At 43.4% G+C, this 27290-nt stretch overlaps 2 protein-coding genes across 2 annotated transcripts; both read left to right on the top strand.

Annotated features, from left to right (window-relative positions):
* The first annotated feature begins 306 nt into the window (after nucleotides 1–306).
* On the top strand, nucleotides 307–9453 carry LOC120724775 (26S proteasome regulatory subunit 4). Its single transcript, XM_040017180.1, has 11 exons — nucleotides 307–382; nucleotides 897–950; nucleotides 1558–1654; nucleotides 1947–2071; nucleotides 2510–2695; nucleotides 2901–3029; nucleotides 3126–3222; nucleotides 5912–6101; nucleotides 6956–7107; nucleotides 7551–7705; nucleotides 9127–9453. The coding sequence occupies exons 1-11, from the start codon at nucleotides 380–382 to the stop codon at nucleotides 9259–9261; spliced, it is 1323 nt and encodes a 440-aa protein (XP_039873114.1). The 5' UTR covers nucleotides 307–379; the 3' UTR covers nucleotides 9262–9453.
* Nucleotides 9454–13154: 3701 nt separating this feature from the next.
* On the top strand, nucleotides 13155–25554 carry LOC120724777 (calmodulin-1). The gene is made up of 6 exons (XM_040017182.1): nucleotides 13155–13276; nucleotides 17925–17955; nucleotides 18712–18855; nucleotides 22610–22716; nucleotides 23605–23740; nucleotides 24457–25554. The coding sequence occupies exons 1-6, from the start codon at nucleotides 13274–13276 to the stop codon at nucleotides 24483–24485; spliced, it is 450 nt and encodes a 149-aa protein (XP_039873116.1). The 5' UTR covers nucleotides 13155–13273; the 3' UTR covers nucleotides 24486–25554.
* Nucleotides 25555–27290: the final 1736 nt, after the last annotated feature.

Below are 27290 nucleotides of genomic sequence, written 5' to 3'. Positions count from 1 at the left end.
ACTGGAGTCTGCAAACATCTCTATCCCTAAAACGAATTGTGAACAAAAAATATCTGTGTCCTTATTAAAATGTACTAAATTGGTGACTTACTTTCTCTACTTATCAACTGCTAAGTATTCACTTTAAGTATTTCCATGCTAATCAATAAAAGAAGGACCAGTTGTTTTTTGTTTTATTCCACAGTAACTACATAATAATGTTTAATATCACGTAAAATTCGTTCACGGCTTTGGTCGATAACCTTATACAGAACGTTAAATAAAACATATAGAGGTTTTTGCCAACTCACTTCTCCATGCAGTGAAACTCTTCCGGCTGACACATTTTTGTCCTGGAGTGTTGCCGTACTGTGACGTCACTCGATAGCGACGAGCAACAATGGTAAGTGAGCAAGCAATTTTCTCTACGGCTCTTAAAATTAAAATATTGAAACCTATTATTTGCTACTTAAACTTTATTCTTCTAATTTTAAACCCCAGTATACGCGCTGCCACGTTCTTTCAGACTATTTTATGTATAACATGTGGAGTAAAAATGGAATTAAACATAAACATCAGTCTGCTAGCGAAAGGAAAGGCTAGCGACATTTGCTTTTTTCCTCGGGTGCCGTTGTCGAAGCTCTCAGCCAGCTAAGCCATTCATATTTTCGATCGATGATTTCATCTATTTTTCTAATGTTAGTAATGTTTTAAAAAGCACAACGAGTTCTCTGTTAAAGTTTGTTTTTCCCGTGGTGTAAAATAAAGGGCTAGCACTTTCCAGTTGCCTGTGAGGCGCTAAATATATCGCTGAGCTAACTGGTGATTTTGGCTTACAGATATAATCGTCTGTAAGAGACAAAGTGAACTCGTTCTTTAATTTCTACTGTGTTAACACAAGTGTGGTTTTCTTCTAGGGACAAAGCCAGAGTGGAGGCCACGGTCCAGGAGGAGGCAAGAAGGATGACAAGGTGAGAATGCCAGCTGATTGTTTTGGTAGCAAAGGTTTATCTTTACAGTGACGTCTGAACAAGTACCTCGTACCTTCTTGTCACTATTTTTTATTTCCAATACTGTGCAAAGGTTTTCATGCCACATTTTACTTCTAATGAGCCAGACTTGTTTTTTTAATGTGGCATGGTAATGAACCCAACACAACCAACACAGTAAAAGCATTTGTGGATAGAATATTACACAATGGAACACCATCAGTCAAGGATTGGCCTCCACAGAGCCTGGACTTAAAATATTATTTAAACTCTGTGGGATAATCTTGACAGAACAGAAAAAATATGTGCATTTTTCTTCATGACCGTACAACAGTCGAGTGCCAAATGAAAGACATGAAACTGAATTCTTACCTCTAAAGTGAGGGGATCTGGTGGCTTCCTTACATAGTGGGTTGCATTTTGCTGGCGTCATGGTTTGAGGAAATGGATTGTATGTATTGGTATGTATTCAAAGGTCCTACATAATAGGCTGATAGGATGTGTTTATGTTGTTACATAAGTAGTTTGAGCTTTGAAACTGTATATAATGTTTCCCACTGTTAATTTGTTCTTTTTCTGCTAAATGAAGGATAAGAAAAAGAAGTATGAGCCTCCAATACCCACCAGAGTTGGCAAGAAAAAGAAGAAGACCAAGGGACCAGATGCTGCAAGCAAACTACCATTGGGTAAAGGAGTGAAAAGCTTTGCACTGGGAACAAAAATCTCTCCTGCCAGCTTGTTTTCCTGTAGATCAGAAAATTGACATTCATAATTACATTTTATTCCATGCTTTTATTCGATATTCTGTGTGAATTCATTGGATGCATCCCTGGACACTTTATTTTTACTCAAGATATCATGGATAATTGGCAGTTTCTAAAGTTGAAATCTTTTCCTTTGTGTGACATAATATTTGTGGTTGTATCAACTGGGTTATATGCTGTGCATCTTTTTGACGTTCTGCTTGTTTGCTTTCAGTTACACCTCACACTCAGTGCCGCCTGAAGCTGCTGAAGCAGGAACGGATCAAAGACTACCTGCTTATGGAGGAAGAGTTTATCAGGAACCAGGAGCAGATGAAGCCCCTGGAAGAGAAACAGGAGGTCAGCATTTGCACCTCAAATACCACACTTCTTTCTGTGTTGCAGGTCTGGGTGAAATGAAGTTACCAAAAACAAAACAAAACAGTAATGTTGGGGATCTTGTCAAAATTAATTATTAATTTAACTAATTTAATTAATTATGACCTCAGAATTCAAATTCATCATGCAGTACCACCTGAATAGCATCTGACTTCCAATGACTTCCTTTTTCAAAATGACAATGATCCCAAACACATTGCTGTGCAGTAAAAGCATATCTGGGTTAAAAACACACAGTGGAGCTTTAATTATGCTGAGGTCTGGCTTGTTTTTGTAACCCAGATACCTCAGCATAATTAAAGCAGCGTGGGATCATCTTGACAGTATTTGTACCTGACTTCATTTTGTGCTCCATGTCTGGATCAAATGAAGTTACTCCAGTGCTGTTTGTGTTTACAGGAGGAAAGGTCAAAGGTAGATGACCTGCGGGGGACCCCCATGTCTGTAGGCACTCTGGAAGAAATCATAGATGACAACCATGCCATTGTGTCCACCTCAGTGGGATCAGAGCACTACGTTAGTATCCTGTCCTTTGTGGATAAGGATCTTCTGGAGCCAGGCTGCTCTGTCCTGCTCAACCACAAGGTAATATTAATATTTTCTTATTTACAGTGAAGACCAAAAAAAAAAAGTGTTAATGAACTTCCCAGCAGTGTTTTTGACCCAACTCCACCACCTAACTTAATACTCATTGACCTTGGGTCAGTGAGTATTAATCAATTCCCCAAAACTGAATTTAGCTGACCTCAAAAATTCACACTAGTTGTCTTGTGTTTGTATATTATTGTAGGTTCATGCTGTGATTGGGGTACTGATGGATGACACTGACCCCTTGGTGACGGTGATGAAGGTGGAAAAAGCCCCACAAGAAACCTATGCTGACATCGGAGGACTGGACAATCAGATCCAGGAGATTAAGGTACACTATGACAAGAAGCCAGAAGCCAAACTGACGTCTTATAGTGAAGTGCTTCTTTTTAGAGATTAACTGCATTTTTAAACAAATTTCTAACAGGAGTCAGTGGAGCTGCCTCTTACACATCCAGAGTATTATGAAGAGATGGGCATTAAGCCTCCCAAAGGAGTCATCTTATATGGACCACCTGGCACAGGTAAGTCTCTGAACTGTGGGTTTAGGCTCTTAAAATTTTTTTCTCCTGCCAACAAACATTAGTGTCCACACTGATATTAGTCATGCTGTAGGGAAATAATAACCTATGAAATCATTTTAGTGGTTTTGTGTCATCTCTCCATTCATCCTACTTCTTAGAAGTTTTAAGATCCTTTTCAGATCTAACCTTTAAACATTAATACTTTTCTGTAATTTTCAAACTCCATTATAAGGCACTATAATATGATATTCAGTGTGAAAGAAAGAAAAACTCTGCCATCAGTTCTTTTTAATAAAGTGTCCAAAGATCAGTTTCTGCCTTTAAAAAGAAGTGATAGTCCTGTTTACTGTTGTTGTTGTGGTGATTGGTTGTACAGTGAACTCCACCACATTTAAAAGTGTTTATAATATTTTAATCGCTTAATGTCTGCTCAGAAATCACACGACACTGTTTGAATATCTCATTTTATGAGTTTACATAAAATCTGTTCTTCACTGAAGGCGATGTCAGCAGCATGTCCCAGCACAATGACTGGGACATGCATTGTGCTTTGACTTAGCTGTAAATTTCACTGTCGTGTCTGCAGCTCGCTGGTGTTTTTTATGAGGCGCTGCATGTCATTGCCGTTTCACGTAGAAAGATGCTTTGGGCTGCTTTCCTGCCACGAGGGGTCGCCACAGCAGACAGCTCTGCATGTTTGATCTGGGAGAGTTATACGCCAGATGCTCCTCCTGACACCTCCCCAGTGGGGCTTTGTCTCTCCTGCTAGAATTGAACCAGAGATGTTGAAAAACACAAAGCTAGAGCAGGGCGATATGACCAAAAATACTTATCACCATATACATTTGAAAATTTGCGATAACGATATAACTGACGATATAATTGTCACTAGACAAAATACTTTACAACTCCACAACTTTATTAGTGCAAAAAAAAACCCCCGTCAATGTATTTTCACTTAAACAAGCAGCTGTTTCTTATGGGCATTAAAGTTATATAAAAATGTAACAGTGCAAATGCAAATTCCTCGCTGACAGTTTAACCAAAAGGCATTTCCAGTGGAAACTGGCCGACATATCCTCAGCATAACCATGTATAATATCCACAAAACTTAAAAAGAGGTTATACACACACAATACAGTAATATTATGTTGAAGCACAGCACGTATCACTCCGCGAGGCTCCGCCTACGATAGCCGTAATGCTCCGACAATCCATCAAGCGGTGCGGCTTCGTAGCTTAGCAAAGTCGTACTGAAACCTTTGACAGATTTTCGAGCGCCGTGCACATAAAATCGTTTCGAGGTCAGTAAACACAACCAGAGTTCATACATAAGGCACACGGGATTATAAGGGGCTCTGTCAACTTTCTGAAAAATCAAAAGATTGATTTTAAGTGCGCCATATTTTCCAAAAACACGGTAATAACGACGGCCTGCTAGCATGCGCTACCAAAAATAGTGCTTTGTTGTGTATCTGACGGACGAAAACTGAACCAGTTCCACACCACTGAAGCTGCAGCATTTCTACAAACCAGTTCTGGTTCATCTGTTTCATTCAACGATCCACTTTCGCCGCCATGCTTTTTCCGACGTGTGCGCATGTGCGTTTTACCCATATTCTATCGCGATATTTCATTTTTCTATCGTTGCCCAAATTTATACCGGTATTCCCGTGAACAGTATGATATAGCCCAGCCCTACACAAAGCTATGTATTTTGGTACACTTCATATGTTTGGCTATTTATTCTGTAATTTTCAAGGGTGTCCAAACAAACATAGCAACATAGTTTCACAATTTCACTCTAAAAATGGTTGTCTTGAGGGGATTTTGAGAAATATCTTAAACAGAAAAATAATAGTACGGCGACTGCAGAAAGTTGACTTTCTTTCAGTGAAGGTATTTTTGTGTGAAGGCCATCGTGTCTGTGAACTGTGCAGATGATTGAGTTCCTAATTTAGCTGCTCAGTGTTTAATATTTTATCTTCAGAGTTCATAAAATCCTTTTAACTTCTAATAAAACATTTCCAGTAATGTTAAATACATAATGCATGGAAAGCGATAAAGCTAAGTGAGTAATACAAGCGAGTTAGCTGTGATTATGTTATGGAAAGCTGTGTAACTCTTTCCCCTATAAAGATCCCATCTGATGATCTCCCGTCTGCCCGTAATGATGGGTTCTGACGCCTCAGTATAAATCAATAAAAACTTTGTTTGAGGACAATTAGAATAGAAAATTTTTCAAGGGTAGCTGCGTGGGCAGAGATCACCCTCACTAACTTCTGATGCAAAGCCAGTCGTTGTGTTCTGTAAGCCGGCCCGAAATATGACACAAACTGCACAAAGCTTAAAGCATTACTTTTAGGAGGCTTCCATGGGGGTAAAGAGTTAAGCCTTCTTAGAAACTGTAGCTGGTGATCTTTCTGTCAGCAGCCACAGGAAATGACATTTGTATAATGAGCTCTTTGCAACGCCATTTTTACTGGAAATGTCCGCAATTGAATGCAGGCTCATGGTCACAGACTAACTGTTCTTCATGTTGCATTGAAACGAAAGGTTAAGGTTCAAGTGAAACAGAGTCCAGTCCTACGCTGGACTCTTTCACTTGGATTAAACTATACTCTTTTAGGGAGTTATATAGACGTGTGGCAGGTATGTTTTACTCGTTCCTCTGTTATGCATGTACCAGGTAAGACACTACTTGCCAAGGCTGTAGCCAATCAGACATCAGCCACCTTCCTGCGTGTGGTGGGCTCAGAGCTGATCCAGAAGTATCTGGGAGATGGGCCCAAGCTGGTGCGAGAACTCTTCAGGGTAGCAGAGGAGCACGCCCCTTCAATCGTCTTCATCGATGAGATTGACGCCATCGGCACAAAGAGGTAAAAAGAAGCTGTGAAAGCATCGGCACAGTGATGCTTTACCTGTGCTGCTGAGGAGCTGGAAGGGGACGCCAAGGTGTTGATTAGTATGTGTGATAAATGGCGGCGTTTTTTTTTTATGTACTTTCACAGCACATTAACAGTGCAAGGTGATGTGCTGCGGCAGGGTTTTCGTCATCTCAAGTACAGGATGCTGAGTTTATCAGTTACACTGCACAGTCCTTTCTTACACGTTTTACACTTCATTTTGCCTCTCACCCTGCTGCAGGTTGTAATAGTTCAGGCTGTAGTCTTTGCAATAGGAAATGTGTTTCTATGACCACAGGCAGCTTGCACAAAGTGGTGGCTGCACAGTGTAGTGCTGCTAGGAAAATATGGCACTACTTGACATTAAAAGCTGCTCAGTTCCCTGATTTGTTTGTAAAAACTTTAAAGGATAAAACAATTCTGAGCAGTGTGTGCCACTGTTCCCATCCTCTGCCCATGTGTCTATTGGAACTGTTTTCCTTTTCTTTGCTTGCTGCATGTGCTGCTCTTGTTGAGCGCTGTGAGATCACTGCAACAAACAGACTTTGTTGTATGAACCTCAGACTGCAGGTTACTAGGCTGCACTATGATTTCGACAGTCAGTGCACCTCCTCCTCCTTTTCTCCTCGATGAAGGTCTACATTTTGTTCAGCACATTCTCCAGTTTTTATCTTGATTAATTCTCAGCCTTCACTTTAAGCTGAATAAAAGGTGCCACACAAATGAAGCCTGTTTGATGGAGGACCATAAGCAAGCCCAATGACGGGAGACAATGTAGGGGATGCCTTTGATTTTCACGTGGTGTGTTCACTGCCTGTGTTGTGTAGGTACGACTCTAACTCCGGTGGTGAGAGGGAGATCCAGAGGACCATGCTGGAGCTGCTCAACCAGCTGGACGGCTTCGACTCGCGGGGAGACGTTAAAGTTATCATGGCAACCAACCGGATAGAAACGCTCGATCCAGCTCTCATCAGACCCGGTCAGTACCAGTGTGACTGTCGCCGGCCTTCCATCTTTATTCACATCCACAGTACTGTAAACTAGACTGACATTCAGGACATGGCTGCATTTTGTTGAGTCACTGCAGCGCTGCTTTTGGAAGTGACTGTTCATATTTTGTTCTAATCAGCCACAAGCAGTAAAATGTTCTTCCTCAGTGTTTTTCCAGAAAAGACTCACTGCTGTCTAAGCTTTAGCAAACACTGCTCCAAGTCCTGCTTACGAACAGTGTTGGGAGTGTCATGAGAAAAGTAGCTCCATAAATATCTTCCCTGCATTATTAATGTATGATTGATCACCTGAGTTTGATTAACAAGACGGTTTTTGAGTGAGACTCATTGATCTGCTGAAGACTGACAGACTCGTAGCAGAACAGAGTCACAGTCAGTTTGTGATGTTTTTGTTTTCTGTCGTACTCCTCAGGGAGAATCGACCGTAAGATTGAGTTTCCCCTTCCCGATGAGAAGACCAAAAGAAGGATCTTCCAGATCCACACCAGCCGTATGACAGTAGCAGATGATGTCACCCTCGATGACCTCATCCTGGCAAAGGATGACTTGTCGGGAGCAGACATCAAGGTAAGAGAAGACTACAGGCTTTTTTCTCTCTCTTTGGCACTCACACCTTTTTCTTCAGAGTACAAAGAAGCACAAAAAACAATAACTGAAGACAGAAACTGACACATTGTAGCTCAGCACAAGTTTTTCCCTCCCAGTCCTCCAGCTGTGATGGTTTGACCAAGCGAATGCTGTGAGGCTGAACTCGAACTGTATTGAATTTTCTGCTCAATGCAAACTTCAGTTTGCTCATTTTTTCCCTTCCGTGCAGACTCTGCCGAACAGGAAATCCATTTTTAATTCACAGGGAAAATAATTTTTCACATTAAAACTATTTTTTTAAACTTTAAAAATTAGTAAACAAATAAAACTACCATGAAATGACTTGTTCAGTGTTAAGAAATTACCCCACAAAGTTTGCTGTTCACTTCCAAAAGCTGAAACTGTGGCTGTACTTGTAGACCTGACAGTTTTAGCTACCAGTCTATTAACCACTTTACTGCTTTAGCATTAGCTAACACCAAGCTCAAATTGTCTGCCAAAGCATTTAGATGGTTTTTAAATGTTTCACCCCATTAAATTTTTTTGTGCATTTGTGTGAAAAATAGAAATCAATAAAGATGCTCAACCTGAAATCTGAATTGGCGTAGGGATCTCTGCTGGACTGTCCAGCCTCTTTGCATCCTAGCAGAGGAGCTGTGTCCTGCTTTCTTCATTTGCTCCGGCCTCGCTCTGATGCTGCAGCCATCTATTGATTGTGTGAGGGCTTGGCGGGGAGCCAGTTCACACTGTGGCTCAGCAAAACGGGGAATAAAATGAGCAGAAAAGGCTGCTTGAAGGAAAGCAAGCGGGGGTTGATTTTCTAAATGATTTTCACATCAACACTTAATTAACTTTTTTAAGTTCCCCGTTAAAAAAAGACCTGGCCCAAAGTGTTCGGATCACTCACACAGCTTTGCTGCCCTCGTGTGGAGCGTGGCAGAATGACACATGGAGATTTCTTGGATGACATTTAAATGGAAATGTTTGGGAAGCAAACAATGAGTTTGAATATTAGGGATGTCCTTTGTTTCCTCAGACAAACATTAAACATTAAGGCTCTGTCTGACTCTGACTGACTGTTCATGGTCAGTTTGACATCAAGTCAAGCCACAAACAACCGGCTGTTTATTTATTATAGCTCGTACCGCTTTGTCACATATTTGTATCGAATCCCTTCAAGTAAGCCGTTCTCACGTTCTATTTAGATGTTCGTAGGTTTTGTCTGAGATTATTCAATGAAGCATTAATCCAGGAAGATAAACTTAAGAATCTAAATAACAGCACAAATCAGAGCTGTTATCACAACCAGTCTACGTTATTTTTAGACTGTGTAACGTGCTTGTTTTTCCTCCAGTTTGACTCTTGTTGCTCTCCCTGTGTTTCCTCCTTTCATCCTCCAGGCCATCTGCACAGAAGCAGGCCTCATGGCTTTGCGAGAGCGCCGTATGAAAGTCACCAACGAAGACTTCAAAAAGTCCAAGGAGAACGTTCTGTACAAGAAGCAGGAGGGCACGCCAGAGGGGCTTTACCTCTAACCTTGAAACATTTTTGTTTTCTCTCATCCTCCCCACCCCATCACTATCTATCGCTGTGTGAAAGAGAGGAGGCAGCAGCTGAGTCGCCTCCTCAGAGAGTTTGATATATTTTGTGCATGTCATGTCTGGCTTATCCCGCTCTCCTTTAACCGTTACGTGTTAAAACAATAAATGACAAAATATAATATCTAATCACTGCGTGTTCTCATCACTTTTTCTTTCACTTTGCTGCAGCAGCATCTGCTTCCTTTTCACTTCCTGTAGTCTTCAATGGTTGGCTACAACATTTTGAGATATTCACATGAATTATGAGACTTCTCCCGTTGACCCGAGTGTCATAAATAGTCCTGTTAATACACAAAGTCTTGTTTTGTGCGTTCCCCATACGCAGCACAGCACACTGGCTATTTAGAGCTTCTCAGAATGTTTGGGATGAAACGCCCTGATTGTGATGTTTCACTCAGCCGTCACCTCCAGGAGCTGCACAATGTCACTGCACTAATGCCCAACTTTTTAAGTGTTTAGAGAACGCAGAGTGGGTTTTGGTGCATGTTTATGTTTGTGCGCACAACCCCCTCCCCTATTTAAATCAGCCTCCAAGTTAAGTAAATCCAGCTAAGCTGCCCTTGCTGCAGTGTGACACACGGAGAGCGGCAGCGTTGATTTAATTCCTCTTGATGTGGAGCCATGTGCAACTCGCTGCTCAGCAGAAAGTGGCCCCATGCAGCACGGGCATCAAACCACTCACCGGGCTCCAGTGAGGACCGAGCTGCTGCTGCTGTTCTGCAGCCCCCTCCTCGCAAGCTCTCTCGCCTTATTAAATCAGTCACGCATTTCAACTGCAACTCATTCAGCAAATGGAAGAATTGAAGGGGGTAAAAAAAGAAAAACATTTAAATCAAGCGCAGCGCGTTTGGGTGCCGGCAGATGGGTGCCGTGTTTTATAATGAGACATTTGCCCTGTCAGCTCAAGGCTGGGGTTGGGTATTAACAGCCCCCGTGAGCGCGTGCACACACACACACACACGCACCAATATGAGCTGATGCAGCTGGGTGTCGACACACTTTGATAGTTTCCATTTAATGCGCTCTCCCAAAAAAACAACAAAAACCCTGAAGTTCCCGCATATTAGAGAAAAAAAAGAACAAAGTGCTGCATCAGAAATGCCTTTAATTGTCTTTGTGTTGGTTGGAATATTTAAATACTTATTTGCCTTGCAAATCTTGTATCAATGTATTTGTGTATTTTAAACAGCTCAAAGTCTTTCCTAATGGCTGACTAATCATTCTCTGATACTGTCTCAGGTAAGCCCCAGATACCCCCCCCCCCCCCTCCCTTTAATTTTTTTTAAGAACATAAAGGTTTAAGGTGAGAAAAGGGGGATTGTAAGGCATACATACAAAACAGCAATATTATGTTTCATATGCCATTTGTGCTGGAAAACGCGGCCCCAGTAAATAACCAGCAGAGCTCATGCTTTCGCCTCTGTGATTCTGCAAAGAGCAAACAATTTAAAGAAAAGACACAAATGTGTGAGAGAGAGTCAGAGAGATGCAAAGCAATAGCAGGAAAAATGTATATCTGCTTATGTAATGGCCATTTCTCCCGTTAAACAGGGCGAAACACTGAACAAATTCAGTAAGAAGTCACGATTAGTTCCAGCAGATTAACAAATGAAACGGCTCAACTTGAGTTAGTTACTCGACCTGATGAGAGGGCTGCGAGGAGCCCGGCTGGAACACATAGACGCACTATGCCGGGCTAAAGCTTCCACTAAGATATTTAAGAAGATATTTAAAGGATGATCTGTCTTGGTGACCAGTTCCACTGCTACTCTGTAACTGTAGATATATTAATCATATCTAATTATAAATACAGTCATAATGACTGTTGCATCATATGTTTTTTTGGGGGGGATGGAGGTTGTATGGAGAAGAGTCTTAATGTTCAAAGTTCTGCTGTTAGAATAGCTTTGACTGTGATTTAAAACATTTTGGGGCCTTGTATCAGTTTAGTCTCAGGATACCAAAGGTCTTCTGTCTCTAAGATCAAGGTTGAGAAACAAAGCTGCGACTGATGAAACATTTCAGCAACCCACACGCTGTCATCTCACTGTTACAAATGGTTTATGAAGGATTCATACCCTTCATACGAGGCATTTTTTGTCCTTATGAAGTGTGTGGCGTCCTCCTGTTACCCGCCTGGCTGCTGTAAACAAGCGTCCAAAATTTCACCACTTTGTCCGCTGGGTGGTGCTTTGTTGTCGGGCACGCTTCACACTCTGTGGCGGGGGTCTTGGTGGTGTGTGTGCGGACTCTTGTGACAACACTGCGATGCCGTCTGCTCTGCCAAATTCTGCACCGTCATTCCCACCTGCCCAAGTCACAGTGTTATACCCAGGAGTCAGCCACTGTTATTACTAAGAGTAATAACACAGGACGGCTCATTTTTAAACCCACTCCCCTTTTCTCGTCTGCGACCGAAAACAAGCAGCTAGCAACCCCGCCGTGCTTTACTGTTAATTTCGCGCAGGCCTTCCAAACCTTTGTGGCAGCCAATAGCAAATGTGCGCACTTCCCATATCGAGCCTATTAAATGTTTACCCCTCGCCAATGAAAAGCCGTCGCTTCTCCTCTCGCCTCAGTCAAATTTATTATTATACAAAATAAATAATTGCTTAAACTCCTCAAACAGCGAAAGCGAGGCTCTGAAAGGCGCGTTGTTTTTAAGTTTTATGTATTTGTACTTATTCTGTTTCCATCAAGTGCCACTGCCTGGTGCAATGCAGGTCCCGTGTAGCCAATCGATGGTGCCGACACATGGAGTATAATATTGCAGGTCTGCAGCGACCAATCAGAAGCGACCTCACACACCGGCACAGCAAATCTCCGGCGTCAACCGGGCTTCCTACACTGTCGGTATCCTTCCGCGACTGCAAACTAGTACCCATATTAGTAAAACATACCTGCCCCTAGAATAATAATAACAATGTAAATCCTGAGCTATAGCTGGTAGCGTCAAAATTTCTTGTAATTTTTACTTTACAACTCGTCATTTTATAAACCCAGTGAAGTTGCCAGACTTCAACTGTTCCGATCTTTTTTTAATTTAAAGACACAGTATGTTTTTTACCACCACATCGTGAGTTTTGAACATTGAATGCTAAATTTGTTACCAATAATAAAATAAACTTTTGGCTAACGCTAACTATCAAACTGTAGGAAAGGTTTTTACAGTGTTTCCAGATAAGTATCAATCACTGGAGTTCGGTCAAACAATTTACTAGTGCATCCTATCCTCTGAAATGTGGCCTCATCTTATTCTTGATAAAGATGAAGGTGTTAATGGTTTGCTTCACACTCCTTCTTTTCTACTTAAAGTTAATTATGGTCTTTATATGCATCTTAATGGCTCCATAAATAGTTGGGCTTAACTTTAATGTGCTGCTTTACTGCTGCTTCATTCAGTTATTGCCTAAAAGCTCCCAAGGGGAACTAACCATGTAAATATATAAGCAATATTAGTCTGCATTAGTCAGCAAACATCCAAGTGAATAAAAAGTAACATCTAGAAATATTTATTCGGATCATGTTTACTAGCAGGCTCAGAATTTCAACAACATGGGCAGTGGTGTTTGTCTGCATCAAAAAGAAAAACAACAACACAAAATGTAGAATAATGTGTAAAATAACTGCGTGTCTGCCACATCCCAAGTTGTGTAGTTTGACACGAGTGCAGGGACGCTCTCTCCATGTACTGCAGGCGTTTTGGCCCCAGTGATTGACGTGTCCACTGCTGGAGGCCCGCGTCGCTGTTGCTGCTGCAACAGCCCTGAATTGAAAATAAGGAAGTGAGTGATCAGTGCTAGTGTGGCGGAGGGATACACGAGGCAATCCCCATTCTAACCACGGCCAATACACTCACTCCTAACCCGCCAGTGGAACTCCATCTAAGGAACGACTACACTCCTAGTCTGCCTCCACAGACCAACAAGCACACAACCCATCCAACATGGTATGTATTGTCATTCATTCCGTTTAGTAGGGAAATGTGTTTTAAACGTAGGGAAAGCCTGCTTATTAGAAGCGCAAACCTACCATACGTGTATGTTTTCTCTATTTACTGTTTAGTCATTGATTCCTCTTATCAGCTATCCGGTATGCGCGGAGGAGGCGGAAAACGCCCGCCAGGCGCATTTTTTAAGCTAGTGCATGGGGCAATATGAAGCACACTATTATGTGTTTTGTCTGTCCGTTTTAGTGACTTTCTAAATGGAAATACTGTCCACTTCCAAATGGGTTTGCTTTATGCTTCATAACTGCGCAATTCACACAGCATTATTGGCTATTCGGCTATATGGGGTCAAGTAGCCGCTTCACGGCTGCACGGTGCATATCGAATTAATTCTTGGACTAGTTTAACCGGTATCGGTGTAACTAGCAAGCTATTCTGGGTTATTACGGCATAATTCTGAAGCCACGGGTGAGTTAGGGTGCGTTTTTACAATCCGCCTGAGGAGCACACCTTACCGAGAAGCACACCTATCGTTCGGAGAAACGTAGCCGAGCCATAAAGCGCTGTTTCCCCAGCCGGGAGAAGCGTGTTTGAACAGAGAAGCGCGGTAAATTTCGCAACGTGAACGCAGCACTGGTAATTAGAAGGAAAACGAACCGGCTGCGTTTGCTTCTCCCTCCCTCCATTTTTCTTTCTTTCTTTCTTTTTTTTTTTTTAGGTTGCACCACCTTGTTGGTCGAGCCGAGCCGTGTCATGATGGGGAACGGTTGTTGTATCTCGTCAGTGTTCCGCAACGGAAACTGACCATATTTATGTAATTGCAAGGTTATGGCTACATTATACGTGTCATCCCGGCCTGTAAACAACCACTAATAGACGCAATTCCACCTTTAATGCATGCAGCCTTTACTGGTGGTTTATCGTAAGCGGGGTTATCTATTTGTGTTATGGTGGCTGATTTGCTTGGCTCTTTGCAAATTTTTCTCGATGTTATGCAAATGTGGTGCCTGTGTGAGTTGTCCAAGAAGCTCTTTGTGGCGCTTGGTCACCGCAAAAAAAGAAAAAAAGGCATCAGCAGCTGGAGAGTTCAGTCGACTTTTTCCAAAACCAGATGTTGTGAATTATGGGAAGTGGCAGGCTTGCACTACAGAATGCAGTAACCTGAATTCTGTGAGGGGGGGGGCAACTAACAATTTTCACCAGATCCCTGAAGCCACACACACTCTTGACATCTGCAACCAGCTAACGAGGCAGAGCCTCTCTGCTGGCTGTGAGGAGAAGTTAACAAGTGGAAATGATCTGGATGTGGAAAAGAGGCCTTTGAGCTTAATCCATTGATTATCGGGCTTGATAGCTCATTAATGGCTCAAGGAGGTCAAGAAGCTGTGGACCTCCTCCAGCCCCTTGGCTGCAATCAAATACCCCATATATGGTAACAAGCTGTGATGCAGTTTCATGTTGCAGCGCAGTGCAGTAATTGGAGTGTAAAGGGGAATAGTTGTCCCCGTGTATCAGCCGCTCTGAAAAGTTTAATCCACGGCCGTAAGCCCCCTTGTCTGCATCAATACATGCGCTGAAGTGGAAACAGACTCCCCCATTGAGGTGGACGTATCGAATATGTAGCGGGACCGGGCTAAGGCCCTATCCTGTTCCTGTTACGCGCTTGCTTGCTGATGCATGTTTAGTAACTCAGTTGACATCCTATCCAGTGCAGTGAATAATTTATACGCTTGCCGACAACACCTAGCCAGGTCCCGTGTTCCCAGTGTGTGGCGGCAATGAAGTACAATGGAGTACCCGGTCACCTGCCACCACCAGCCATATGGTGAACGGGCGCCCCCATTGCAGGATGTTGGGAGCCTGGTGTTGTTTACACCATCCTCACTCCCATTAGACACAGCTCGGCCCTGAGGCCTCGCTGTTCTTTTTCTCTTCTTTTTTTTGTCCAGCCTCAAAGAGAAGAGGTGTTAAATGCGCTGTGGAGCTCAGTGCTACTATAGAACAGGACTCTGTGTGTGTGTGTCATACCCATCTGTCAGACTGACAGCTGGTTCTGCACCTTTCACTTGGTGAATGCAGAGATGCTAGCTCAGGAATTGTTAGGGCACCTCGGTGACAGATGAGCAGCAGCAGAGAAAAAAAATGCACATTAAACATTGATAACAGGCTGTTAAAGAAGAAGATGATAGTTGATGGTGTTCTCTTGCGCTATTTTGCATCCCTTATCTAATTAAATCAAGTATGAACATAGGCGAATGCAGTGTTTGTACAAGCCTGATATGGAAGGAAGTGAGAGCTAAAAGATATTTTACGCTGGCCCAGGGAACTGTCTCCTGCCTCCCGCAGTCCTGTTTGGAGTGCATAGCTAGGGCTGACTGCCCAGGCAACAGTGGGAGTGGTTGACCCACTCGTGCCAGTGAATTATTGCCAGCAGAGCACACCCCATCCCCAAACAAGCCGTTTTTAACACCGGAAGCCTGGCAGCAAACATGGCTGTCCATAAGACAGTGAGGATGGTGAATCATTGGGAGTTTCCTCTCAACAGTATGCCACATATGGAGAGAGAAGAAGGGACACACAGAGGAGAAAAGGTCTGAAGGAGGAAATATTGGCAGAGGTACAAGTGCCAGGGAGAGGAGGAAGGACAGGAAGAGATGGGTCAGTAGTGAGCCCAGTGGTGCTGCGGCACCATAAGGCCCCGACAGCTTGGGCCTAAGCCAGGAGAGGTTCCATAGTACTGAGTCACCAGTGCCCACACCCTGTCCGCTTACAGAGACAGCAAGAGACAGCACAAGCAACACAGCTTGACAAAGAGGGTGACTAAGGGAGGACTGGAAGGTGGAGTCATGAACACAGTGAGAAATTCACACAGGGGTTAATAAGGGACGAAAAATGTAAAGAGGAAGAGAGCAGCAGCAGAACTCAAATACAAAGATGAGACCGAGAATATCGGTCGACCCAAGTGGCACGTCAGCGTCGGGGAGGTTGCTTTTGTCTCTTGACATTTCCTATTCCATCAGATGGAAATGGAGACAGGAGGAGGGCAGAGGCAGGGAGGAAAAAAGCAGAAAGAAAGAAACGTTGTGTTCAGAGCAGGTTATTGAGTCAGGTCAGCTAATTGTACGAGTGCTCGCGAGGTTCTCCGTGAACCCCTTGCTGACTGAATCGATCCATCTCCAGCCTGCTGCTACTGCTCAAGCCGTGAGGCTTCTTTCTTTGGTGAAAAGTTAAAGGTCATCTGGCAGCACATTGTGTGGTGATCTGCTAAATCTTATCCAGTCAGAGCAAATGTATGAAGCAAATTTGATTTACTGGTTTAACTGGGAAAAACAAGATACTCTCACTCCCAAATGTGAACTTCACAAGGGTCAAATCGCCATAGCTACGGCGTATAGGTACGACCTGGAGGGCGTGTTTGTCTGTACCCAATGCAAAATTACATGTGCAAACACATAAACACACTGATGGGCTGCAGGAATTCGCTTTGAGGCATAACCGGCTACTCTGACTAATTCACAGGAAACATGGGGGTGGAAAGTATTGGTGTTGAGGAAGAATGCTATTAAAAGGGACTCTGTGTATGTGTGCGCCCTAGCTTACTCTTCCATGTTTGTCTGTGTGTGTTCCTTCCTTGCTGCCAAGCACAATGATGTCAGAGCGTTCTGTTAACAATACTAATAAAAAACCCAAAATCATGTTTTATAAGGCAGAGATTGGAGTGTACCGGTGGGAGTTATCTGCACCAGTAGCTTTGTATTCACACTTTTACAGCTGAAGGTGTTTGTTTGAAATCGCTGGCTCTTTTTACAAACAAGCTTAATAAATCTATGTAAAAGGCCTGGTGGTGGATGCTCGGTTTCAAGCCATTTAAAGTATGTGTGAGTCACTCTGAGCTATTAAGACAGCTCCAGCTGGCACAGCGAGCAGGGCTGGGAGGGCAACCAAGCCGGGCCAACCCGCCAGGCCATTATTCTTGTTACTACGGTTATGGAAAACACGCCAGCACTGATATGTCCTGAAACAACCCCGCCTAAACTTTGACTCCTGGTCTGGAGGCAGCACTTAATCAAATTTATTGCAGTATCTTGTTACCCAGCAGTCCTCCGAGTGAGCACTGCTATGGTGTAGCCTACTTTTATACACGAGGACGTCAGTCTTAGGGAGCCACTCTTCGGCTGGAAATTACATTTCATACATCACCTTCATGTAGTGCTTTTATGTGTTAGCTCTGTGCCAGTCTTACAAATACAACCTTGACGGTGTGACGGTAAGCCTCCGCTCTCACTGTGAGCAAAACCTGATTACTAGCTTTTAGCGTCAATTTTATAGCATTACATTTGAGACTTACTGCCATGTAATTGGCAGTTAACTATTATATGAGAGAACAAAACACTATTTTGATAAGAAATATAAGGAAACCCATTTGGAGTATTGTTGTGGGTAGGTTTTGGCAGCCCCAACAGGAGCTCCTAGCTGAAGCCAGCCAACCCCAGAACACTGTGGCCAGTGTTTAGCTGTGTGGTGGTTGCACGGTGGGGATGATGAGGAATGTAATGACAAAACTACTTGAGATTTGCAATCTTTGCCCTGTGACTAAGACTTGTTTGTTTGTGACAATAACAATCCGTTCTCCCCCCCAACCGCACAGGCTGACCAGCTAACAGAGGAGCAGATTGCAGGTAAGAACAAGCAGTTTTTCCCTACTTCCCCTTTTCTCTTGGTGCGATGTTCCCTGTGTAGTAGTGGATCACTTACATGCTGTAAAGTTCCAGAACTGAGTAAGGAAATGTCTCCCATTAGCTGTTCTGGCAGTTTCCATGTTGCTTATAGGGAACATGAAGTGAAAGAACATTGAAAGATTCGGCACCCGCCCTCCCTCAGCAGATCATTATCATTTCAAAATGAACAGGACATAAGGGGAAGAACTATTTGCAGCAATCATAAGTCAAGGCTGAAACCCGTGCAGCACATAGACGGTTTTAAAGCCAAGCTTAGGAACAGTTCCAATCACTGAGGCACCTTGATATTCTTAATAATAAATGATGGGAAAAAAGTGAAAGCTGCACAGTTTCTTCTCACTCAAAGCCCCTCTGTGGCTAATTAGCTTGTGTTAAGCCCTCAAGGCTGATGCTCACTATTGCCTGTTTTCAATCTCTGGATGGGTTTTTATGGCCTGTAGTTAAGAAGCCTGCTCGTTCAAAAGATAAAAACAGACACTCTGGCTTTTTCCCACTTCCAGTCTTCTGAGTCTTATAAGACTTCTTTGTGCAGTCAGAGCTCGGCACACGTGTGCATTAGCTTTGCAGGTTAGTTAACACCTGTAGTTGAGAATCAGTTGACCTTTCTAGACCCGACCGCAGCGTCCCAACACAACCTATTCTCTAACTGCACAGCAACAGCAATCTAACTGGCGCTCTCACCTCCAACCCCCACAGAGTTCAAGGAGGCTTTCTCCTTATTTGACAAGGATGGTGACGGCACCATCACCACCAAAGAGCTCGGCACCGTCATGAGGTCGCTGGGCCAGAACCCCACAGAGGCTGAGCTGCAGGACATGATCAACGAGGTGGATGCTGATGGTCAGTATACTCACGCTTCATTTCTTGGCATTAGACTAACAAAACTGTGTAAAGTTACTCATTACAATTATGATTTGTCAGTTCAGTACATGCCTAGGTGCCATATGAGGCAGTGAAGTTTTCTTGATTGGTTGAAAAAGTACTACCCTAACTTTATGTTGACGATTATCACTTTTATTGAGAACATTTTTTTAACCCCGTCTTTGTGCCATAAGGTGAAGAGTTTGTGTTTGATGTGATAATTGAACAATAATGTTTTCCAAATCCAAAAACAATATAGGCGACTAGAATGAGGGATGCACGTGGATGTTATTTGTGGTACGGTGCGTCCAGGCTACAAAAACAAGACTTACGTTCTAAACCAGGGAGATGGGTTTGAACATTTGGGTTAATATGATCCTTTCCTGTAACGGCCCCACTTTTAATCAACAAAATGACCGGCAGCTGTCATTCCCAACAGAGAAGCAGCAAAAATTACACAACTGAGACTCATTTGCCTAAATACAGTTGGACATAATTTAACTGATTTTCAGGAGTGGGACTTCACCTCCATGCAGACCCCTTCTGGTTCTGTCTATATGTGGACCCCACCCCCACGCTGCACGCTGTTCGTTGTTGTTTTGGTGGCCCACCCACCCACGCACCCACCCTCTGTTTTTCAATTCATTCACTTCTCGTCAGTACATGGGGATCTGCATCCAGTCCCCAGACTGCAGCCTCAATTCATGTTCACGCCATCTGCCATTCTGTACTAGAAACACTATCAAACCTAAATGAGGATGTGGTCCCAGCTAGGGAAAAGAGGACTAACTGTTTGGAGATTTGTCTGTTAATTTGATTGGATGGTCTAATGGGGTGGGTGGGACTTTAATTTCTAGTTAACATTTCATTGCGTGACTTTAGCGATAAAACCTCTGTTACAAATGGACGAGGGATTAGTTCGACCATCCATTACGGCCCTTTCTCGAAACACATCAGCGGTGCTGTTGCCCACGTCCCTCCCTTTTCTGCCAACTGTCAACCAACTGTCCAAGCCAACTGTCCGGCCAGCCTTATCTTTAGATGACGTATCCTCTCTGTGTCAGCAGTTTAGTCACCGTGCGTTCAGCTCCATCACAGTTGTCAGTGTCACGCATATGGATGTGCACGAGGAGTGTTCAGTGCTGGTGAGTGCTGTGTGTCGAAGGCTCAGCGTTACCGAGCCCATGTTGAACCACCGTCGGCTGACATAATTCTTTTCTCCTGTGCATCCGCTGCAGTGTGAAACAGACATAGTGAGACAGCAAACTGAGTTAGAGGACAGGAATCCAAGTTGTTGGCTAGTAGCTCAAAAGTTGGCCGTCCTTGAGCTGCACAGGATGTTAGCTTTCAGTGGGGCCTTTACCTCAGTGCTGCTCTGTCAGCTTATAGGATTTCGTAAATGGGAGCACATTGATCAGGAGAAATCAATTGCGTCGCAGCTTGGCTGCCCCTTTATTGAAACGTCCTCCCACAATCCTTGATGCCCTCCCCTTCTCTTACACCCAAGAACGAGCGCACACACACACACACACACACACACACACACACACACACACACACACACCATCACTAACATCCCCTTGTTCTGCCTCTGCCTCCCTTGGCTGATGCAATCTAGGTCAGACAGCAGTGAAGCTAGTAATGGAAAATAAAAGTGGTTACATAAGGCCTCTCTGCGCTTTGCACATCCAGTACCCACATCAGCAGCCATGGGATGTCAGCTGGCCCATTGAAAATCAGCTTTATTTACCAAACAAGGAGGCTGGGGTAAAGAATTACAACAAATGGAGACAGGATGGAAGGCTTTAGCTAGAGACGGCACTGTGTCGGTGTGGTATCAGATAGAAATGCTGGTTTTTAATTCGCCACCGCACAGAGTTGAGCACGAAAGCATAACCACACATGCTGTAAAACACCCGGGAGCTATTATATTCCTCAGCCTAAAAGAAGATCACATCATGTTTAAGACAGGATAAAAAACAAGCGTAATTATGAATTAAAATACAAGCTTTAGCTGCAGCACATCACTCGTCATCATTACACAACCCGACCCTTCCTTCCCGGCTCTGGGATGGAAGCTGGCTTTATGATGCAGGAAAATCCAATGACCACACACAAGTGCCGAGATGCCTCAGCCTTCTATAGTTTGCATCAGCACCTCTTATGTGTAATCGCACCATCTCCCACTCGGTTCACTCCTTACATTCTCTCCTCTTCACATCTCCCTCATCTCCAGCTCCCTCTCTGCCACCCACTCACTCCCTCCCTCTCTTTTTTTCTCTCTCTTTATCTTACCACCCTTTCTCTTCCTCTTCCCATCTGCCTTCCTCCCTATCTTCATCCATCTGCTTCTACCCTTCTTCCTCATTTGCTGTTGCAGCTGGCCTGAGGTGCAGCTGTACAGATATCGCTCAAGGGCTACCTCTCTTGTTATTTTCCCCCTTGGATTGTGGTCCCCCCCCCCCAATATCCATCTTTCCCAACCCCCCAGTGGCAGCATGTGTTTTCCCTTCGGTGCTGCTTGATGTCTCTGTGTTAGATAACAGGTCCTTAGATTGCTACCGCAGGCCATGAGATCGCCATCTGCCCCATCACATTACGACATTCCTTTTTTGATATACACGTCCATCCTCTTGTTCACTCTTTAGCTCTCCCTCTAAGGCATGCTCTGCCATTGGTTAATCTGCCCACAATCCCACCCCAGGGCTAATCCTCATGGTTAGTTTGCCCTTGGTGTCCCTGACCTTCATTTCAATTCCCTCATAAATTTCTGGGTATTTTTTGTCACTTGTTAATGAAAATACATTTCCCATAGTTCTTACTGATTCTTCAGATCTTGTAATAGATCTGGAGATCTGTTACGTCCCCCACCAGCTTTCCCAGCCTCCTTCTTATGGTGTTATTGGTGAGCCACTAAGCTCCCCATAGAGCCTTGCACTGTCAGGAATGTCTGATCCTTTGGTAATCCTGTCTTGACAACACCTACATGGATATTGATCGATTTGCACACACATGCATGTGTCAGTAGCATAGCAGCTACCATTAGCACCATCTGGAAAGCCATCGCTGGTTCACGTGTGCCAGATCTTGCACTTTTTCTGCAAACAAAATAGCAGATATTTTACAGGGAACAGGAGCAACAAAGATGGATAGGAGGGACGGAGCATCCAGACCTTTTCTCGTGCTCCCTCCAGCCTCAGTTTGTGACTGTGGGGCCACAAGAGATCTTTCGATACATGCAGGCTCCTTGAAGGCAAAGCTGCACAGTACACTAAATGTCTGCATTATGGATGACTGCCCATGGGTCCCCTCACTGCAATCCTGCTGCGTTGCTTATAACATACGCAACATTTTCCAAGGGCTTCCCCTAAGGAAGAAAAGGAAGCACATACATACACAGAGTCACCCTCACACATACCCCCCTCCTCCTCCTCCTCCTCCCAGCCTTCAGTAGATATGTTTAGCACAGCAGTAAAGGTGTATGATAAATTATTTTTGAACTGTTCAGCCTCAAGCTTCACTGTCAAAAACATCTTTGAAGAGCAGACGTGGCCTAAATGCTAATATAAATGTTTCTGTAATACACAGCAGCAGCAGCAGGACATAAATGAGTATTTTTGGTGCTTTTCATCAGCTAAATGCTGCGTTGTATTATGTCTACTTATCAGTGTTTGCTTTTACGTAATTGCAGTTTTTTGCTGATTAAACGCGCCCCGTTGATCACCCATTGCAGGTAATGGAACCATTGACTTCCCAGAGTTCCTGACCATGATGGCCAGAAAAATGAAGGACACAGACAGCGAGGAGGAGATCCGCGAGGCTTTCCGGGTATTCGACAAGGTAAATAAGCTTTTAAGAGCATCATTAAGGAATTACAGCACAGCGTCCGTGCTTTCCAAGCTGAAGTTTTGGTTTTGGTGGAACAAGAGGTCGACGGATTGTTAAATAAATGGTAAATGGCCTGTATTTGTATAGCGCTTTACTTGGTCCCTAAGGACCCCAAAGCACTTTACACATAATAACAAATAAGCCCGATAATTCAGAGCAGGGAGAGCTTTTTGTTTTCTTTGCCTTTTTTAAGATTAGTTTTAGAGGGGGAAGAAATGCAGCAAATGCTTTGGTAACGCAGGGACTAAATGGCATTTGGATGCATGTGGTATGCGCCTTAACCTCTTGGTTATTAAGATGCATGATAATGTAAATTTATTACAGCAGGCCAGGCTAGTGTTCAATTAAAGCAGAGCTATTCTATTCATTTCCAGCTCAGTGGTTTTTATTTTGGACTCTACTACAGTAGCGTTAGACAATCCACACAATAATCCTTAGTTGTCTTGTTCTTGGCCGTCGTGAAGCCCCTCAGTTCCTCCTCTGTGTGGAACAAGCTGCCTTTCTTCCTCCTTTAAGTCAGCCTTCTTCTGATTGGCTGCCCTTCCTAAACAGAGTTTGAACAGCAGGTGGGTCAAACTTTTTTGAGATGACCATATCGGGAATATCCTATTTCTTTGACATGAAGATCCAAGAATAGAATACGAGCATCTCCCGTTGTAACAGTAGCCTGTATGTGACAGAAAATAGACCTGATGCAAAGAAAAGTCGTCTGTTCGTTTACTTCCTGCTTGCGTAACACCTTCTCCTTACTTACTTACTCCATTTTTACCTGAGCAGTTGTCAGCCTGCAGGGTATTTGTTTTACCGCTTGATGCGATTGTTCCCGTGCTCCGTTTCTAGGACGGAAATGGCTACATTAGCGCCGCAGAGCTGCGTCACGTCATGACGAACCTGGGAGAGAAGCTAACGGACGAGGAGGTGGACGAGATGATCAGAGAAGCAGACATCGACGGAGACGGACAGGTCAACTACGAAGGTAAAAGACTGTGACGAGCGCGAAGGAAAGTGCATGCTAAAATGTCACGCTACACAAATAGCTTTAGTTTCTAGGCCAGGGTGCGAGCTTTTATTAAACAGGGAGAACGGAGCGCTTCATTTGCCAAACTGTATTTCTCTGAGGGCGACCGCAAGACAAGCCAGCCGCACATTATATTAGTTATTAGATGGGGGGTATAGATGGAGCCTGCTGAAACAGAGATAGGAGAAAGCCATCCTTCTGAATTATCATCAGTGCGCCAGGAGCCTTTTCACTCTTTCTCCCTCGTCCTCCCTTCCTCCCACTGTTGGTCCCCTGGCACATTACACGAGAGACTGCGCTCATTTTCTAGAAGGCTGTTGATATATTATGAACAGTCCATAAGTCCTGGCTGCAAAGTGCCCTACTTCTACACTCCGACCGGATACACGAAAACCTCCTTTTATTTGTTCACTCTTGTCAGTTTCACCATCACATTTCTCCCCAGCTGTAAGCACAACGCTCGAGCTTTTTAATCAAACGGGTTTAATGAGATGAACACGGAAGCTGTTTGGAAAGGGGACACTAATTAGTATGTGTGTTCTGAACCTGCTCAACTTGATTAAAAAATTAATAAAGCATTGAACAATTTAGCAGGTGACTGCTCTTACTGGCTGTGCCAAAGCCTCACACCCAATGTCCTCATTGTCTCTTGTCCCCTCTCTCTCTGTTTGCAGAGTTTGTACAGATGATGACTGCAAAGTGAAGCTTGCCTGCCCCGTCCTGCCCCCTCTTAGAAGAAAAACAAACAAAAAAAGGATAAAAAAAAAAAAAATCAAAATGTTTTACTTACCTCTTGGAAAAAATGTTCATTTATTCATACTGTTTCTGTATAGAAAATAATTGAATGTTGAAATAAAATATCCTTCTGTCCACACAGGAAAAATATAAAAACATACAAAAAATATCTGCATGAAAATGGTTAGTGATCCTGTCCCCTCCCCCCCGGAGATCAGTTTAGCATCAGTACTTAACAAGTAAAAATAATAACGACAAACCCTGTAACTCCCTTCAGACTAAAGCAGCAGCATTTGGTGAACTCCTTCCAGTTCCATTTGCTAGTGGTAAAGTCTGGGCTGGCCATCTCTTCTTTCTCTCTGTTTTCTGTTCTTCATGCATGCAGCTTGAGACCGGAGCACTAACCTAACCCTCCGACCCCTCCCTCACCTCCGCCCCTCCTCCGGGCTACCAGAGCGTGCTGATTCCACTATGAGCTGTCCTCTTGTTGGTTTGGTACAGTTTTTTGTATTTGGAGAGGAACTCTGTACTGTTAAGACGAGAGAATATAACAGGTTCTAACTCAAGCGTTAAAGTGGAACGGGACTTAATGTATGCTAGATAAAAAGTGGAAAAAACAAAACCCCACAATGTACAAAAAACATTTTCAAATGTTTGGCATGTTCTTTTGTTTTTGTTATGTTATTTGGACGGCCATCTTAGTAGTTGTGCGTCCCGCCCTTTGAAAGGAGGGGGGACTTAAAGAGTCTTACGGTGAGCTTTCTCATTTCTTTTTTCTTATCTTTCTTTTTTCTCGCTGAGATGCAGTGTCTGTCCTCTTTTCTTGCAAGAGAGAATCACTGGCCTTCACTTTTCTTCTTCTGTTTCTCGACTCAGACGTGAGCATAGTGAGGGGTGTACTGTGTTCGCAGCGCATGCTGTTAGGAGTGTCGGCACACCGGTCTTTGCAGATGTTCTTCTGAGTTCAGTTTACATTCATTCCAAGTTGTACATGCTAGTCTTTATTTTTTTTTTCAAATAAAAGACCATGAACTTTATCGTGTCTTATGTCATTTTTCTTATGCTTGATTGTGAAAATGATCTATAAAGACAGCATAATGAGTCTGTATGTTGTTTACCGACTAGACAAATGTGTCAACAATAAATAATTCTGATCATCCTCTCCATGTGCCGTGTCTTTGGGTGGTGCTGAGAAGGACCGGGTGGTGTGTGATACTCCTTTACATGGCGGTGAGGTTTACGGAGAGCGAGCGCTCGCAGGGGAGGGAGAGGCAGCAGGATGTGTTTGCTTTCCCGCTCAGCCGTGGATATACATACACATCCGTGACGCCTCTTCCCTCTCGAGACCCAGCTGGTTGCTAGGCAACAGGAGCATGCTGTAACTGGGATGTTGGGGGTTTTTGAAAAGGCAAGTGGGAGTTTGAATAAACCCTCCTGCTTTCTGCCAATGACTCCATGTTGGCTTGTCCTAGTAAGGCAAACCGGGCCACAGCTTTTTACACAACACGCACGCACAGAGGCAACGTAGCAGGGAGCAAGCTCTGCCATGCCTCAGTGCTACCTAAAGGTCTGAAAGTAAAGCCAGACCTAAACTGTTTTACTGTATTTGGACTGTAACGTCACCGTGTTTGGAAAGAGGAAAAGATGTGGCCGCTCTCCTCCCACCAGCATGCATGTCTGGCAAGCTCGAGCTTGATGTGAAGACTTGCCTTAGACATATACATTGAAGAAAAAACACAGAGGGGTTGGAATCTGCTTTCAAAAGACAAAACACAGAATATTCTCTGCATACCTCACGTCATCATTATCTCTGCTGATCTGGTCTAAATTAGGTGGTATTTAGCTTCTGTGGACTTGCCTTGCCCACGTTAATCAGATAAAAAAGGAAAGGGTGGGTAACAAGAAACAGCGCCACCCGACTACTGCCAGGAACTGGGGAGCCTATCTAATTACAGTCATGATGTTTTATTTGGAATAAGACATAAACTCGGCTTTCCTGCTTTGCCCCTCCCTGCAGTATCAGATGAGCTAATAGCAACTGCTGTTCAGCTGATTGACAGCTGGGACCGTACCTCGGTTAGTCAGATGCTCCCTCTGTGATTTTACTTTGAAAGGAAGATAAAAGAGGTCTTCATGAAGCCCATAGACCAATAAAATCATGAATGGTGGGATAAAATAATGAAAACAGTGCGCTTTTGTGAAAGTCATCCCGCTGCTATAACATTAAAACTTTAGCATTAGTCTCACTTCTGTTACAAAATTTTTTTTTTCTTTAACTGAGCTGTAGTCTTTTTATTTCAACATGACATCCTTGGATGTGGAGCTCCTGTTTGCTACTATTATTAATTTCAACTATATACATATATATATATATATATATATATATATATATGTATATATGTGTATATATGTGTGTGTGTGTGTGTGTGTGTATATCTATGTGTATATATATATATACACATAGATATACATAGATATTCAGTTTTGTGTAATATTTGTAATTAGAGCTATTTTGTTACATTTAGTACATTTGAAATATATTGTATTATTTAACTTCGTCTAGTTAGTTACTGTTCTTGGAGCAACTAATAATTTTCTCCTGGAATTAATAAATAAATAAATCTAATTTTGAAACTATGTTACTGTGTCTGCTTTAAGGAGACTCTTTGTGCTAAAAACATACAGCCAGATAACTGCTGCTTCTAACATGAGCTCTACAGTTTTTGATGCCCAGAAAAAAAAATCCAGGCTCCTGTTAACCTGGTTTAATCAG

This window comes from Simochromis diagramma, unplaced genomic scaffold (genome assembly GCF_900408965.1).
Source record: "Simochromis diagramma unplaced genomic scaffold, fSimDia1.1 OVJJ01000802.1, whole genome shotgun sequence".
Taxonomy (NCBI): domain Eukaryota; kingdom Metazoa; phylum Chordata; class Actinopteri; order Cichliformes; family Cichlidae; genus Simochromis; species Simochromis diagramma.
The sequence above is the reverse complement of the archived record's forward strand: the minus strand, read 5'-3'. Positions and strand labels throughout refer to the sequence as shown.

Coding starts and splice junctions, on each gene's coding strand:
- LOC120724777 (XM_040017182.1), top strand. Junction 17,956..18,711: donor AACAGAGGAGCAGATTGCAG/GTAAGAACAAGC, acceptor CAACCCCCACAG/AGTTCAAGGAGGCTTTCTCC. Junction 18,856..22,609: donor CAACGAGGTGGATGCTGATG/GTCAGTATACTC, acceptor CACCCATTGCAG/GTAATGGAACCATTGACTTC.
- LOC120724775 (XM_040017180.1), top strand. Junction 2,072..2,509: donor CCCTGGAAGAGAAACAGGAG/GTCAGCATTTGC, acceptor TTGTGTTTACAG/GAGGAAAGGTCAAAGGTAGA. Junction 7,706..9,126: donor TGTCGGGAGCAGACATCAAG/GTAAGAGAAGAC, acceptor TTCATCCTCCAG/GCCATCTGCACAGAAGCAGG.